Genomic DNA, 13,922 nt, shown 5'->3' on the forward strand with positions numbered 1-13,922 from the left:
GTGGGGTGAAAACTGCGCCTCTGTGGTCTGATTACTCACATGGTGTCAGTCAAAAATATGTCCTGTTTCTGGCAAAAGCTGTCCAAACCGTGTAGCAGAAATATGGTAAAACAGTCATTTTCAATACAATAGAGGTATTTTCTTCACTGCTTAAAAATATTTTGCCCCACTTTTTATCTCATTTTCATTCTGCCTAGCAAGTAGTCGGCAGAGGTACTTGAAGCTTAAAAAAATAGTTTGCAAATGTAGAACTAAGACTTGGAGAGGCAGCAATATGTAAAGACATAGGCCAAATATGTTGCCATTTATGCCACTATAAATCTGGAATAACAAAGCAGAAATTATCCTCTGGCAAATAATGGTTACTAAATGGTACTAGAACACAACCATGTTCAGATGCACTAATTCCCTATATAATGACAATGTTCTACTGGAATAATTTAAACAATAACTTGTTTGTAGAAGCAAATTACAGTTTGGAACAAATTTCTTAGCAAATGATAGTTTGAAGATAGTATTGACCTGTGGCATTCAGAGCTACTGAGGCAGATCTTTTTCCATCATGTCTGTCTTTAAGCCATGTATGAGCCATAAACAATGTTTCGGTCCCTGAAGATGCTGATTCTTTCACAATAATCTTCTCCAGAAGCCAGTCAGAACCTTTCCCTTTTTCAACCACCATCCTTTGCAGAATCCCAACATCTACTGCTTCCACTTGAAAAACATCCACCTGAAAAATTCAGAATCAAAAAGTCATATGGAAACAGAACCATGGAACCAAATTATCAGTGTATTTTGAAATACAGAAGTGAGAAGAAAATCAGGAAATTTTTTGTTAATTCAGTAAATACCAACAGAACCAGACGAACAGAACCAGAACAAGTTTAAAGATGCTAAATGCCTACCTTAAGAAGTATTTACCTGCTTTGTGGTTCCACAATTTACAGCTAAACTGCTTCTTTTCCCATAGAGATCTATCAGTTGCTTATGCTCAATTTGTGAGAGATTTCCCTTCCCAAATTTCGAGTTTAATGATCTACAGGGATACCATTTTAAACGTCTTACTCTCAACAAAATATACGCCAAGGGCTATCATTTGAGGGATGAAATACAGGGAATAAGAAGGGTGGAAATAAGCATCACAGAAAGGTATTTTATTTTCTTCAGAAAGAATGACAAACTTCATTCCAGATTTGGATTAACCTGTAGGACTAGTTTCAATAAAAGTAATTGAATTTAAGGAAAAAGAGATGGTTATGTTGAAATAAGTTCAACTCTATCAGTTAAAAAGTCCATAATATTTTTACAGTTTTTAAAATTGTAAAATTTAAAATTCTTACTGAAGTAAGAATCCTAAAGTAAATGGTACCAGTTTCACAATATGGGATTTTGGATTTTTTGGTCTTCACCTGTTTTCCTATTTCCTCAGATGGAAAACAGAGATTAAACTCCTGGCAAAGAGATTTTCCACCTTTTTTCTTTATAGATTATGAATTATCATCTCATTTCTATTGGGGTTGATAACTGGTAAAATGTAGTGTTATTTGTGATGGAATTTCCAGCATGATTTAAAGATGTTTTTGAAGGGATTAGGTAGCAAGAAAAAAATGATGAAAAACATTTGACTGCTGAGAAGTCTTCTCAATCTAATTCACACTGAAGTTGCTCTGCCAGAGCAAGAGGGCAGCAACCCTTATTCAAAGGTTTATGCAGAGATGAAACAGAGAAAAGCAGTTCTCTTGCTCCACCAGTCACAATTATGTTTCTTTCCTGGACAGGTTTTCCAGCTACAGAACTGATGAAAGATTTGTGTCACAAAGACCAACCTGACCAGATTGCACCTTAATAAGACCCAGCATAAGCTAAAATATTGAGCTCAAAATTGCAGATATTATATGACCACCTATGGTCATTATATGACCCAGAAACAGAAAAATTTTAAATTTGTTCTTAATATTTTTTTATTATTTTTCATTAATGTATGTACATGTGAATATGAAAGTATGTGTGTTTGTGAACTACATCTTTAACAGTCTCCTCAAAATAATCACCAAACCATCTTTGAATTACTCCGTGGCTTCTATACTGAAAGGTCATGTTAGTCGAAAACTGCTAGAGTGCATCACCTAATCATCATCACATCTGAACTATCACCCCAAAGTTATCATTTGAAATTGGAAAGTGAGACAATGATTTTAAGGAAAAAGTACTACAGAAGTACTTGAATTGCTATACTGCCTTACAAGGAGTCAAGGTTATCAGCTGCTTAGTGAATTTAGACTGGCAAAAGCATAAAATGACAATGGAGCTTCTCAGGATAATGTCCTCCAGCAGCAGAGCAAATACATTGGAAGGGATGAAATTTTAGATGGAGTGTAGGACTGCAGATAAAGAGGCTCCTCTTCATGTTTTCCTTAGTTATATCAAAAAATTAATGTTTAGTGTTGACACTACCATTTTATTTTATTACCTATTGGACTAATCAAATGATTGAATATGATTAATCTGAACTCTTAATTTACCTTAACTGTGATATTAGTTTGATCACTGCTTTAATAGGATTGGTAAAGTTATAGCATCATGTTTGAATAAAATAAAATTATTTATTACACTTGCAAAATTAAATGTATTAAAAATACACAGGGTTAGAAGATGAATGAAAAACACGGATAGACTCAAGTAAGAAACATATAGACCCTTGTCTCTGTTAGTAATAAAATATTTTAAGTTCCCAAAATGTGAAAATTTATCTCTAAAATTGCTGCTTGTTCTTGCAAATGCTTACGCTTATATTAATGCGTGGTTGTTGTGGTTTAAGCCCAGTCAGTAACCAAGCCCCATGCAGCTCACTCACTCCCCCACCAGTGGGATCAGGGAGAGAATTAGAAGGGTAAAAGCCAGAAAACTTGTGAGATAAAGACAGTTTAGTAGGGAAAGGAAAAGCTGCACACACGAGCAAAGCAAAACAAGGAATTAATTCACTGCTTCTCATGGGCAGTCAGGTGTTCAGCCATCTCCAGGAGAGCAGAGCCCCATCACATGTAACGGTTACTTGGGAAGACAAAGAGCATCACTCTGAACATCCCCCTTCCTCCTTCCTCCCCCCGCTTTACGTACTGAGCATGATGTCCTATGGTCTGGAATATCCCTTTGGTTAGGTGGGGGCAGCTGTCCCGGCTGTCTCCTTCCAGTTTCCCGTGCATCCCCAGCCTCCTCACCAGCACAGCAGTATGAAAAGCAGAAAAGGTCTTGGCTCTGTGTGAACACTGCTCAGCAGTAACAAGAATATCTCTATATTATCAAGCCTGTGTTCAGCGCAAATCAGAAACAGAGCCTCATACTAGCTACTGTGAAGAAAATTAACTCGAAAAAACAAGCACAGTGATTTATTTTATTGGAAATATATGAGGGAGCTTTTGTTAGATCCTTGTTAGAATAACTTCTTTTTAAGAGAAAAGAGCTTTACAGAGGATGACTACTGACACTATCATCAGTGTCTCAAAAAAAATCTGTTGTCAGTGATCCACTCTTGGAAAGGAGAGTTAAGAATAAAGGAAAAATATAGACAACATTCTGCTGACTTCTAGACTTGTGCTTTCTCCAGAAGAAGGATAGTTGGGTTTGATTTACATTAAACTTGATGGCTAATAAGCTTTTAGTACTTAGTAACTCTAACTTAAGAAATCGAGGGCAGCATGTACTATGGGTTATGTATAACCTGGATAATGCAGCCACAGGTAACAGCAAGTTTGTATATATAGTTAGTACACAAAATATTTTCCAAATTGTTTTTCCTCTGAAAATAACTATATTTTGACTGAATAAATATTTCTGAAAACTTTGATATTTGGTTTGTGTTGGACACATTACTTCGTCATTTGTCAATGTGCCATTTAAACAAACTCATTTTAGAGCATGTAAAATCTCAGAAATCCATGGTCAAATTTGTAAATGATTCAGACATCTAATAAACTGCAAGTTAAGAAACTATTAGGTAGACTAGAAACTGTGACAACTGGGGCAAACTCACTTCACAGACAAGATTACATTTTCTCTTTATGTGTACATTTGAAAATCTATGTGGTGTAATAAGCTTTATTGTAGTCAAGAGACCAGAGAAGAACAGAGAAGGAGCAGCAACTATAATAAGAACAATTTGCTAGAGATAATTTATTTGCTAAATTTAATTCACTTTTCTCTTCTTAACCTATCTGCAAACAGGCAGATTATGACATATATTTCATTCTAATTTTAAGAAATTCAATTATTATTAATAATTTAGTTAATGATTTTTTTGATTCATCTGAGACCACAGATTAGGCATAAATTGTTGGAAATACTCAAGTTGTTGACAGGTCTTGTATGTCATATGATACTTTATCTATTATTTGACTTACAAATGGGGAGTCTTTAAATTGCTGAAGGGTTAATTCTTCTACAAAAAGAGAGAGAGGGAGTAAGAAAACACATAGAAGAGAAGTAAACCTAAAGAATATAAAACTTTGCTACATCAGTTTCCCCTGGGGAAAAATGTTAATTGTTTTTTAGTTGCTAATATCAAATTAGGTTTGAATGGAGAAAAGTCACCTTAAATATTGATAATAATACATACTATCTAATTCAGCAGGGCTTATACTGAATTTTCTCAGAATAGTATTAAAACAATTTGTGTGAATGTACAGCCCACTAAATTTTCCTAATTAATATTGCCTGGAGAAAGAATGATACTCTCCAAGGCTAAGCAGCTGAGACTGACAATGTGAGAACCGTACATTCTCTGTGATCCAGAAGAGCTGCCCGGGCAAAACCAGAATTGGCACTTTTCATATTTCTTGGCTAAGAAAATAAGAACTAAAAAATTCCTTTAAAACAATCATTCCAGCAAACCTTTCAGAATATTTAAAGTTTGGGGTTTTTTTCTTAATTTCTTTTCAAATTTCCTTAAAATGTTTCTTTTTTTTCCCAGGGACCCATGTTTTAAGCATTTCCTTTGAATCTATGAGCCAGTTTGACTTTATTCAGTACTCTTCAGCGTCAGTGCTGGCAACATCACTGTCTGTGGCAGTTGCAATAGCTCTTGTAACAGAAGAAGCATTTGAACAGTCACTGTGCAATATTTACCTTTATAAATGCCAATCATTTTATAGGCATGGTATTGAGTTTTAATGGTTGGTAAATGACTATTCCCAGCAGAACTGAAAATGGCAAGTCAAGACACACCATATGCTTCATTTCATCAACCTGTATGCACAAGCAATTTCCCATACTGCTAATGTTAGTATCATTTTAATAGGTTTTTATTGGAAAAGGAGTTAGAGTGTCTAGATAAAGGACCTTTTCTATTAAGCTTAGCAAACCTATTGATTTGCTGCCTGACTATTTTGATCTCACTTGTTAATCTGGAGAAACTCTACTGAAAACAAAGGAGTTTCAACACTGGGAGGTAAAATAAAGGCCCTTGTAACACTGAGACAAAACAAGAAACAGTCTGAATATTCCTGTAGAAGGAGACAAACGAGAAAAATTAATTTTACTGAGACATCACCCTTCAGACTGTGGTCCCATGGCCTCTACCAGCTGTGCTGAACTGAACTCCTCCACCCTGTCCCAAATGCTGGTCACATCACTGCCTTCTCTTAGAGGGATATTATCACCTTTTTAGTTGTGCCAGCATAGCCATACAATCAGCTCCAGAAAAATTTTATTAAGATAGACCAAGTGAGAAAGTCCAAACCATTAACAATATTAATTGCTTAAACTAAATAAACATTTGGACAGAGTAAATGTATGTCACTGTACCAGTAGATTTAAGGGGTGAAAACTTTGGGTGCTAAGCAGCAGTGATGACAAGCACTAGTAGCAGTACTCAGTACACTGAGTCCCACCTCAGTGGAAGGATGAACAGTGCATGTGAGTGTGCCTTCACTATCTTATAATTGCTGTTCTGTACAAATGTTTCTTTAAAAGTAGGAGTTTCCATGCATCTGAAAAAGCCAATCCCAAATTTCTTCCAAACTCGAATTTCTGCAAACATGTTTTTGTATTATGTTAAATTCTCATCCAGAAATTCATTGAAAAATCTTTATCTTTACAGGAAAAAAAGTAATGTAAATTAGAATGAATGAATAATTAGAGGTTTCTGATAACCTACATTTATCATGGTTTGGTCATCTTCAACAAAATTAGTAAAGAATCAGTGAAAGAATACGGGCAGTAAAAAAACCCAAATAATATTTGCCCTGCACTGACCTTATGTAAATTTGCTTAGTATAACGGGAAGAAAATCTTTTTGAAACAGGATTTGTATGCACAGAACAGCGGCAGGAGCAAGAAAGAATAGTGGCATCTTATAATAACCAGCAGATATGACCATTCAACTAAGTAGTGAAAGACATTTCAATGAGACTTTAAGTGAAATTCATTTAATAAAACACAAAAGGACTGCTTACATAGACCAATATCATAAGCCACATCTAAAGCTGTAAACACAAATTATTACACAATAGAAATTAAAAAACAAAACAAAACAACAACAAAACATAAACGAATAACCCACAAAAGACAACCATAACTCTGGACAGATTCAAACCCATCTAATGCAGCCTGATTATTGGATTAATAGAAATCCAAATTTGAGATCTGGTTTAACAGGCAAAGAAAAGAGGATGGATGTATTTTTCTTCAACTTCAGTAATGCATATGATTGCATAATATTTTGATTAAGACACCATAATCTAATATAATAATGGGATAATAAAATATCTAACTTGTATGTGTCCAAGTGCAGCTGTAAACAGAATATTTTCAAGCACATTTCATTACAGTGAGGCCAGTTAATAAACTTATGCTCTTTAGTATTTTCTTGAGTTATCTGGAAGAAAACAAGATTTTAGAGATTATGCAAATACAATCTCTAGTTAGGACACTTTAAGAAGTAGGATGTTAAATTGAAGAGTACTCTGAAAAGATTTATGAGTTAATAAATCACTGGAAAGCCTTTCTTTCCATGAATCAAGCAGAATAATCTATTTAACTCGTCAAAGGCAACTGATTTGCTAATTGTCCTAAATACTGTCAAAGGCAGTAAAAGTTTAGTAAGAGAGCTATCCAGACTAACAGTCAAAAGTGTGATTCAGTTCAGTTCCTGGAAGTTAAAGTTTGACAAATTTAGAAAATAGTGTGAATCTCTAAAATGTAAAAAAAAAAAAAAAAAAGGATATTTAAGGTTTGAAACAACTGTCCAACTGGATGTAAATTTCATGATTGGTAGCCATTCGTTCTGTTAGGGATATTGGCTAAACTATTTAACTTAAATTGAAGTTAATTTAGTTCTTGCTACATTGAGGAAAATGATTGAATATTTCATTTCCTGAAAAATGCAGACTTGCATTGACCATAACTACTTAAAGATTTTTTGATACATCAAGTTAATAAAGTTAACTGCATTTTAAAATTATCTTGTTTATTAAAAAACTGAAATGAATACAGCATAAAATTCACGTACCCAACTTGGTCTATCTACAATAAGTCCATATAGTGAGAAAATTTCCCTGCAAAATCTTGCAAAAGCAGCAGAAAGTCTCTGAGGATAACTAATTTCATTTTAAGATAAATGTCCAAATGAAGAGAGAAGGTAACCATCTCCTGGAAGCATCTACTTCACTCTCTTTCTGAAGCAGATGCTCAAACCATCATGTTAGGACAAATGTGTACAATACAGGCAAGTAAAACTAAGTGACAAGTACTTGAGACTTAGAAATGTCATTTATGTGATTTATTTTTGAGCTTTACAAAGACAGAACACAGTACCCCTTTCTTGTATTTAATTTTAGCTTTAATTAGTTTTGTCCAGTTTTTATTTTTTTTGCAACAAAGTTTTACATGTTTTCTTTCCCTGCAAATGTCAGGAAACCAAATTAATTATTCACATAGCTCCAATCCATTGGCCAGTGTTGTGAAGGCGAGCTAAGTGATTGCAATGGTGTGTTCTAACTCTGCCCCTTATAAATCTCTTACTGACTGTAAATACAGACTGGGAAATGCCATCCTGGAGGTATCGCTGAGAACTGCACGTTACTCAGATATTTGTCACTGTCTTCTAGGATTACACAAGGCTTTAATGATATTCTTTCTTTCTACTTTTCTCCTCACAGTTTCTGGCAACCTCCACCACCTTCACTAAGAATGTATCCCATATTTTCCTAGTTCCCATCTGATTAGTCCTTCAGCTCAATGGATTGAAACACGGTGTAACCAAAACTAGCACTCAGTTGCCAAGCCGAGCGTCTCCGGTGCTGGCACGATCAGCAGCTGAGCATTGCAGTGTGGTGCACAGGGGAGTTTCCCAAAATGGGGGGACCACAGAGGGAGCAGAGAGAGCCCCCAAGAGTCCACAGCTCAAACTAGAGCAGCTCACAGGATGGGGCTAGGGCCAATGGTGGCCAAGCTCCCTACATGTAGAGAAGAAGCCCTGAGGGAGTGCAAGCAACCAGGAGTGCCACCAACAGGGCAGGCAAAGGATGAGGAAAAGGCTGAGGTACTTACTGCCTTCTTTGCCTCAGTCTCTAATAGCAAGGCCAGTTGTTCTCCTGATACACAGCCCCCTGAGCTGTAAGACAGAGACAGGCAGCAGAATGAAGCTCCCACAATCCAAGAGGAAATGGCCAGCAAGCTGTTGCAGCACTCAGACACACTAGTCCATGGTGCTGGAAGCGATCTACTCAAGGGTACTGAGGGAGCTGGCAGAAGTGCACACTGAGCCACCTTCCGTCATTTACCAGCAATCCCACCTAACCGGAAAAGTCCCAGTTGACAGGAAGTTAGCAAATGTCCATCTACAAGGGTTGTAATGAGGATCTGGGGAACTATAGGCCTACCAGGGAAGGTCATGGAGCAGATCATCTCAAGTGTCATCACATGACACATGCAAGACAATCAGAGGATTATGCCCAGCCATCACGGTTTTATGAAAGGAAGGTCCTGCTTGACCAACCTTAGTAGTGGATGAAGGAAAAGCTGTGAGTGTTGTTTAGCTGGACCTTAAGAAAGACTTTGATGCCATTTCCCACAGCATTCTCCTGGAGAAAATAGCTGTTCATGAATTGAACAGGTGTACTGTTCCCCGGGAAAAAGACTGGCTGGATGGCCAGGCCCAGAGAGAGGTGGTGGATTGAGTTACATCTGGCTGGTGGCCAGTCACAAGTAGCGTTCCCCAGGTGTCAGTACTGGGGCCAATCCTATTTGATACACTTATCAGTGAGCTGAATGGGGGGATTGAGTGCACCCTCAGTCAGTTCTCAATGACACCAAGTCAGATGGGAGTGTTGATCTGCTGGAGGGCAGGAAGGATTTGGACAGGGTGGATCAATAGGCCAAGGCCAATTGTGTGAGGTTCAACAAGGCCAAGTGCCACGTCCTGCACTTGGGTCAAAACAACCCCATGCAGCAATACAGGACTGGGGAAGAGCAGCTGGAAAGATACTTGGCAGAAAAGACCTGGGGGTGCTGATCAACAGATGCTGAACGTGAGCCAGTAGTGTGCCCAGGTGGCCAAGCGGGCCAATGGCATTCTGGCTTGTATCAGAAATAGTGTGGCCAGCAGGACCTCAGCAGTGACAATCCCCCTGTACTCAGCACTAGTGAGGCCACACCTCGAATCCTGTGTCCAGTTCTGGGCCCCTCTCTGTGAGAAAGACACTGAGGAACTGGGGCGAGTCCAGAGAAGGGCAACAAAGGTGTTAAAGAGTCTGGAACACAAGTTCTGTGAGGAGTGGCTGAGGGAATTGGGGCTGTTTAGCCTGGAGAAAAGGATACTCTCTGCAACCACCTGAAAGCAGGCTGTAGCCAGGTGGGTGTCGGCATCTTCTGCCACGTAATCAGCAATTGTGCAAGCTCAAATTGCACCAGGGGAGGTTTAGATTGAATATTAGGAAAACTTTTTTCACCAAAAGGGGCTTCAAGCTTTGAAACAGGCTGCCCAGGAAAGTGGATGAGTCATTGTCCCTAGAAGCTTTGTAGATGTGGCACTCAGGGCCACAGTGGTGAACCAGGCAATGCTGGGTTAATGGTTGGATTTGACCTTAAAGGTCTTTTTTACCTAAACAATTCTATGGTTCCATGATGACCAGACTGATTTAGTGTTCACTTCTGTACAACATTAACTTGGCCAACAGCCTACCACTATGATTAATACATTTGGATCAATGGCACTTTGCAATTATTTAATCATTATGTCAGACATACTTTCCATAAGAGAAGGTTTTTCTGCATTTACAAATTAGCAGCGCTCTTGTTGTGATGGGATGTCAACACTACATGCAAATACTGGTTTCCTACTAGTGGTCTTAGTACACTGTCCCACATTCTGACCTGTCTTAGTGTATTCTGGTGCACAATGATTTTTCCTGAAGCATTTTTTTTTTTAATTGTCAATGCTTAATCTGTGAGTACTGAAACTGAACACTGTCACCTCTCACTGACAATTTTTGTATGTGCTGCAGTTACCATGGTACCAACCTGAGCAGTTGATGTCTAAATATAGGGCAGGATAAAGGATATATCTTTTCAAATACTAATAGAATGAAGTAAAAATTCTCAGAGATTTTAGTGCTTCAGTAACTTGGAGTACTTAAAATACTGGCTACTTTCATAAAACCTAGATTAAAATACTTAAATATCAGTCATAACATAGTCAGTGTAGTTTACTGGCTTTGATGGAACTGAACTAAAAAAATCCCCACATTCTCAAAGAGGAAATTTGTGGGTAACTTACAGCCATATGACAGAGCATACAGCAAGTCTATCAAAGACCATATAAAAAAGCACAAAGACTTACATTTGCTGAAAAATGTTGAGTGCAAGAAGCAGTAAGGATTTTCCAAAACTCTTTTTCACAGAATGTCTGTGCTGAGTATACTTGGTTAAAAAAAGTGTTTGTAGCACTTAACATTTATCAGACTTAAAATGACTCATGAAGTATGAGTAAATACTATTAGGATTTCATGAAAACTGAACTGCATGAAGAAGTGTGCTGAGATTGCTTTGTCTATCCTTACAGTTTTTAGAAGAACATCAAACAAGGCATCAATGTCATAACAATTTGGAAGAATATGGTTCTTGCAGCACAAATATTCACGTCCATTTGTCTGAGTAGATCACCAGAAGCTCAGCTCTCTCAGTGACAGTGCTGGTCTCTCTCAGGGTGAGCTATAGGGCGCTTACTGGTGAATTAATAATATTGTGCACATTACTTTATCTACCAGTTCTCTGATGGTTTCACAGGTGTAAGGACTTTGGAAAGGCACAAAGCAACTTTTCAGATATAAGAAGCTAATTCACTTTTTTACTGTCATGTAACTCAGCTCATGAAAATAAAAGACCTGTTAAATGAGAGAAGAGTATCTCCAATCCACTGCAAAGTTCACTGAATATTTAAACATTTCTATGTATTTCTGCATAGCTAAACTGTTGCTTGTAGCAGCCCTGACATTCTGTGAGACTAACACCATATTTTGATGTGATTTCTAACAGAAACACTGTTCCAGTTCACTAGCTGTTACTGTATAGTCAGGGGAAAAATTATTGCAAGGAAAAGCACATTTTAAAATGTCAGAACAACTGTTAAGATTCAGAATGCAAATTCTGCCTGTTATACTCCAAATCCCCTAAACAACCAAGTGCAGACTCTTTGACTGCAGGGGTGCTTGGCTCAATATGTGATTGGGCTGGTGTAGAAAGAGACATTCTTCACTTGAGAGTCTTTTTGGAGATTACTTGTAAAGGGAGGAAAACATTGGGAAATTTCCAAAACATGTCACGAACAAAATGTTACTGCAAAGGCAGGAGTCTTGCTTGCAGAATCTTTTTACAATTTTCAATTAACCAGATACCTTTAATTTATTTTCACAGAACAAAGAGTGAATCAAGACTTTTATGTGTTTCTCTATTACTTATCTACAAGCAATTTCTTTTTAGGACCCTAAAATATTCAAATGCTGATATCTAAAATTAGAAATATAAGAATACTGTGTTACATTCACACACTGCTCCTATAAAATGTCAAATAAGTAATGAAGAGTTGGCTGCATGCCAGCTCCGCATCTTACTCTGTAAAACAGAAAAATTCTGAGCCACACTGAAATAGATGCAAACACTATAAAAATACCCTCCATGTTATAAATCTTTGTGGTTCACTTCTGTTTTCTTAGGTAACATTTCTGGATGTGCATCCCTGGTCCCTCTTCATTAAAAGCTGCTAGTCTAGAAATCAGATTGCGCACTTGTGTAACTATGATTTAAGGAGAAATCCAGTAAAACTTGCATTAAAACTAACTTTATGAGGACAAAAGGACCACAGGTCTAAAATTCAGTTAAATCATCTCATCAGTAAACCATAATCTGAATTTCAGAATTAGGGAAAACAAATATGACTTTATCAAAGCTGAATACCTTTATCCACAAGTGTTTAGTCCCTTAAAGATATTTAAACTCTCCAAATTTTCTTATGAACAAGTATTTCAAGTAGGTGAAATCCGGTAAGACAATATCCATTTTCAATTCCCACTAAATTGATGAGGCTGGGGGTAGTTAAGATCTGAGCTCCTCCTAATCACACATATCATGCCTCTGCTTTGGTTATCAGTCTACACTTATTTGGAAGGCTGCATCCTTGGAGAAACTCTCATTTGTTTGGCAGCCAACATCAACAGAAGGAAATAATTTACTGCATGTTATTTCTGAAAGGGAGATATGTTAGAATATCGTGGTCACAATATTCACTGAGATTTCAGAAAGGTATCAGGGCACACACACACAGGTAGCACTGTCTAATGTAAAATATGTTCAGCATTTCTGAATGGTTGCAAGCCACAGGTGGTTTTTTTTATAAACTTTAACTATCCCAACCCAAATTTTCTATAGCAGATGTTTGTTTCAGAATCTTTATTAAATTGTTTCAATCCTAAAATTTGTTTTCAAATAAAGAGCCACAGTAAGCAGAGATAACTTATTTATTCTATGGTTAAAATATCTCATGATTTTTTTTTTAGCTGAAAATTTCACTCCCTGTGTCCAGAGCTCCCAACAGGGACTAGGTTTTATGTCAAAGACACGTGTTTTGCAGTAAATCTACCTATGTTTCTGAAGCACACTGAGTACCCAAATTCCCTCTAATTTCTTTTTATACTGACAATGCAACAGGGAAATTTATCTCTGGAAGATATATTGGTCTTTGACTGGTCTATGTCTACCAGCTACAAGACTCACTCCTGCACAGTGAATAAATTACACTCTTGGTAGACCTAAGAAAATTATGGAAGGTAGTGTCTGACCGTCTGGAGAGAGACCAAGACCCAGACTGAGGGGTAGGCAGCAGAAGCCAGGGAAAGGTGCCACAGTCTGAAGAATGGCATGAGAAGAAAAGACGTATTAAAAGGAAACTGAGCCTCTTTATGGCTCTATTGTGAAGCAAATATGCAGGAAAACCACTGGCATGTCACTGAAGACCTTCAATATTCACAAAATTGAATCTTAAAGCACTTGATATAATCAATTTATTAGTTGTACTTATTGTTAACATTAGCTATATAAATATCAGTATTTCCCACATAAGATAGAGATGCTTTCAATTACAAAGCATTGCAAACTGGACTTTGTAACTGCCCTACTGCCGTTAAGTCCACATGAATTGGACTGAGTTCTAAAAGTGAAAAATATAATGCAGAAACTATAAGTATACCTTTCCTTTAGTGAAATTGTCATCTTTTCTGATTAGCTTTCTTCTGCCAGTATCTCCCAATGGGCCTTGCAGCATGACATATACATCTGCATCTGTTCCTGACCCAGGGGTAGCACCCGTGGTGATGTAGAGAACATAGCTTTTCACTGTGGGGAAAAAGAGATTAATGGTTTTCCAAACCTTAATC

The 13,922-nt window shown here is 37.2% G+C and overlaps 1 protein-coding gene across 1 annotated transcript in view; it reads right to left on the reverse strand.

Annotated features, from left to right (window-relative positions):
• Positions 1 to 490: 490 nt before the first annotated feature.
• LOC115307413 (lipoxygenase homology domain-containing protein 1) overlaps positions 491 to 13,922 on the reverse strand; it is a 117,993-nt gene continuing 104,561 nt past the window's right edge. The window contains exons 35-36 of the mRNA XM_029959374.1: positions 13,736 to 13,881; positions 491 to 730 (exon numbers count right to left, since the gene is read on the reverse strand). Of these exons, the coding sequence (XP_029815234.1) occupies positions 491 to 730; positions 13,736 to 13,881 (386 nt within the window). The remainder of the gene's footprint in view (positions 731 to 13,735; positions 13,882 to 13,922) is intronic.

The sequence above is a fragment of the Manacus vitellinus genome, unplaced genomic scaffold (genome assembly GCF_001715985.3).
Source record: "Manacus vitellinus isolate BGI_N305 unplaced genomic scaffold, ASM171598v3 scaffold_1_pilon, whole genome shotgun sequence".
Classification (NCBI taxonomy): Eukaryota; Metazoa; Chordata; class Aves; order Passeriformes; family Pipridae; genus Manacus; species Manacus vitellinus.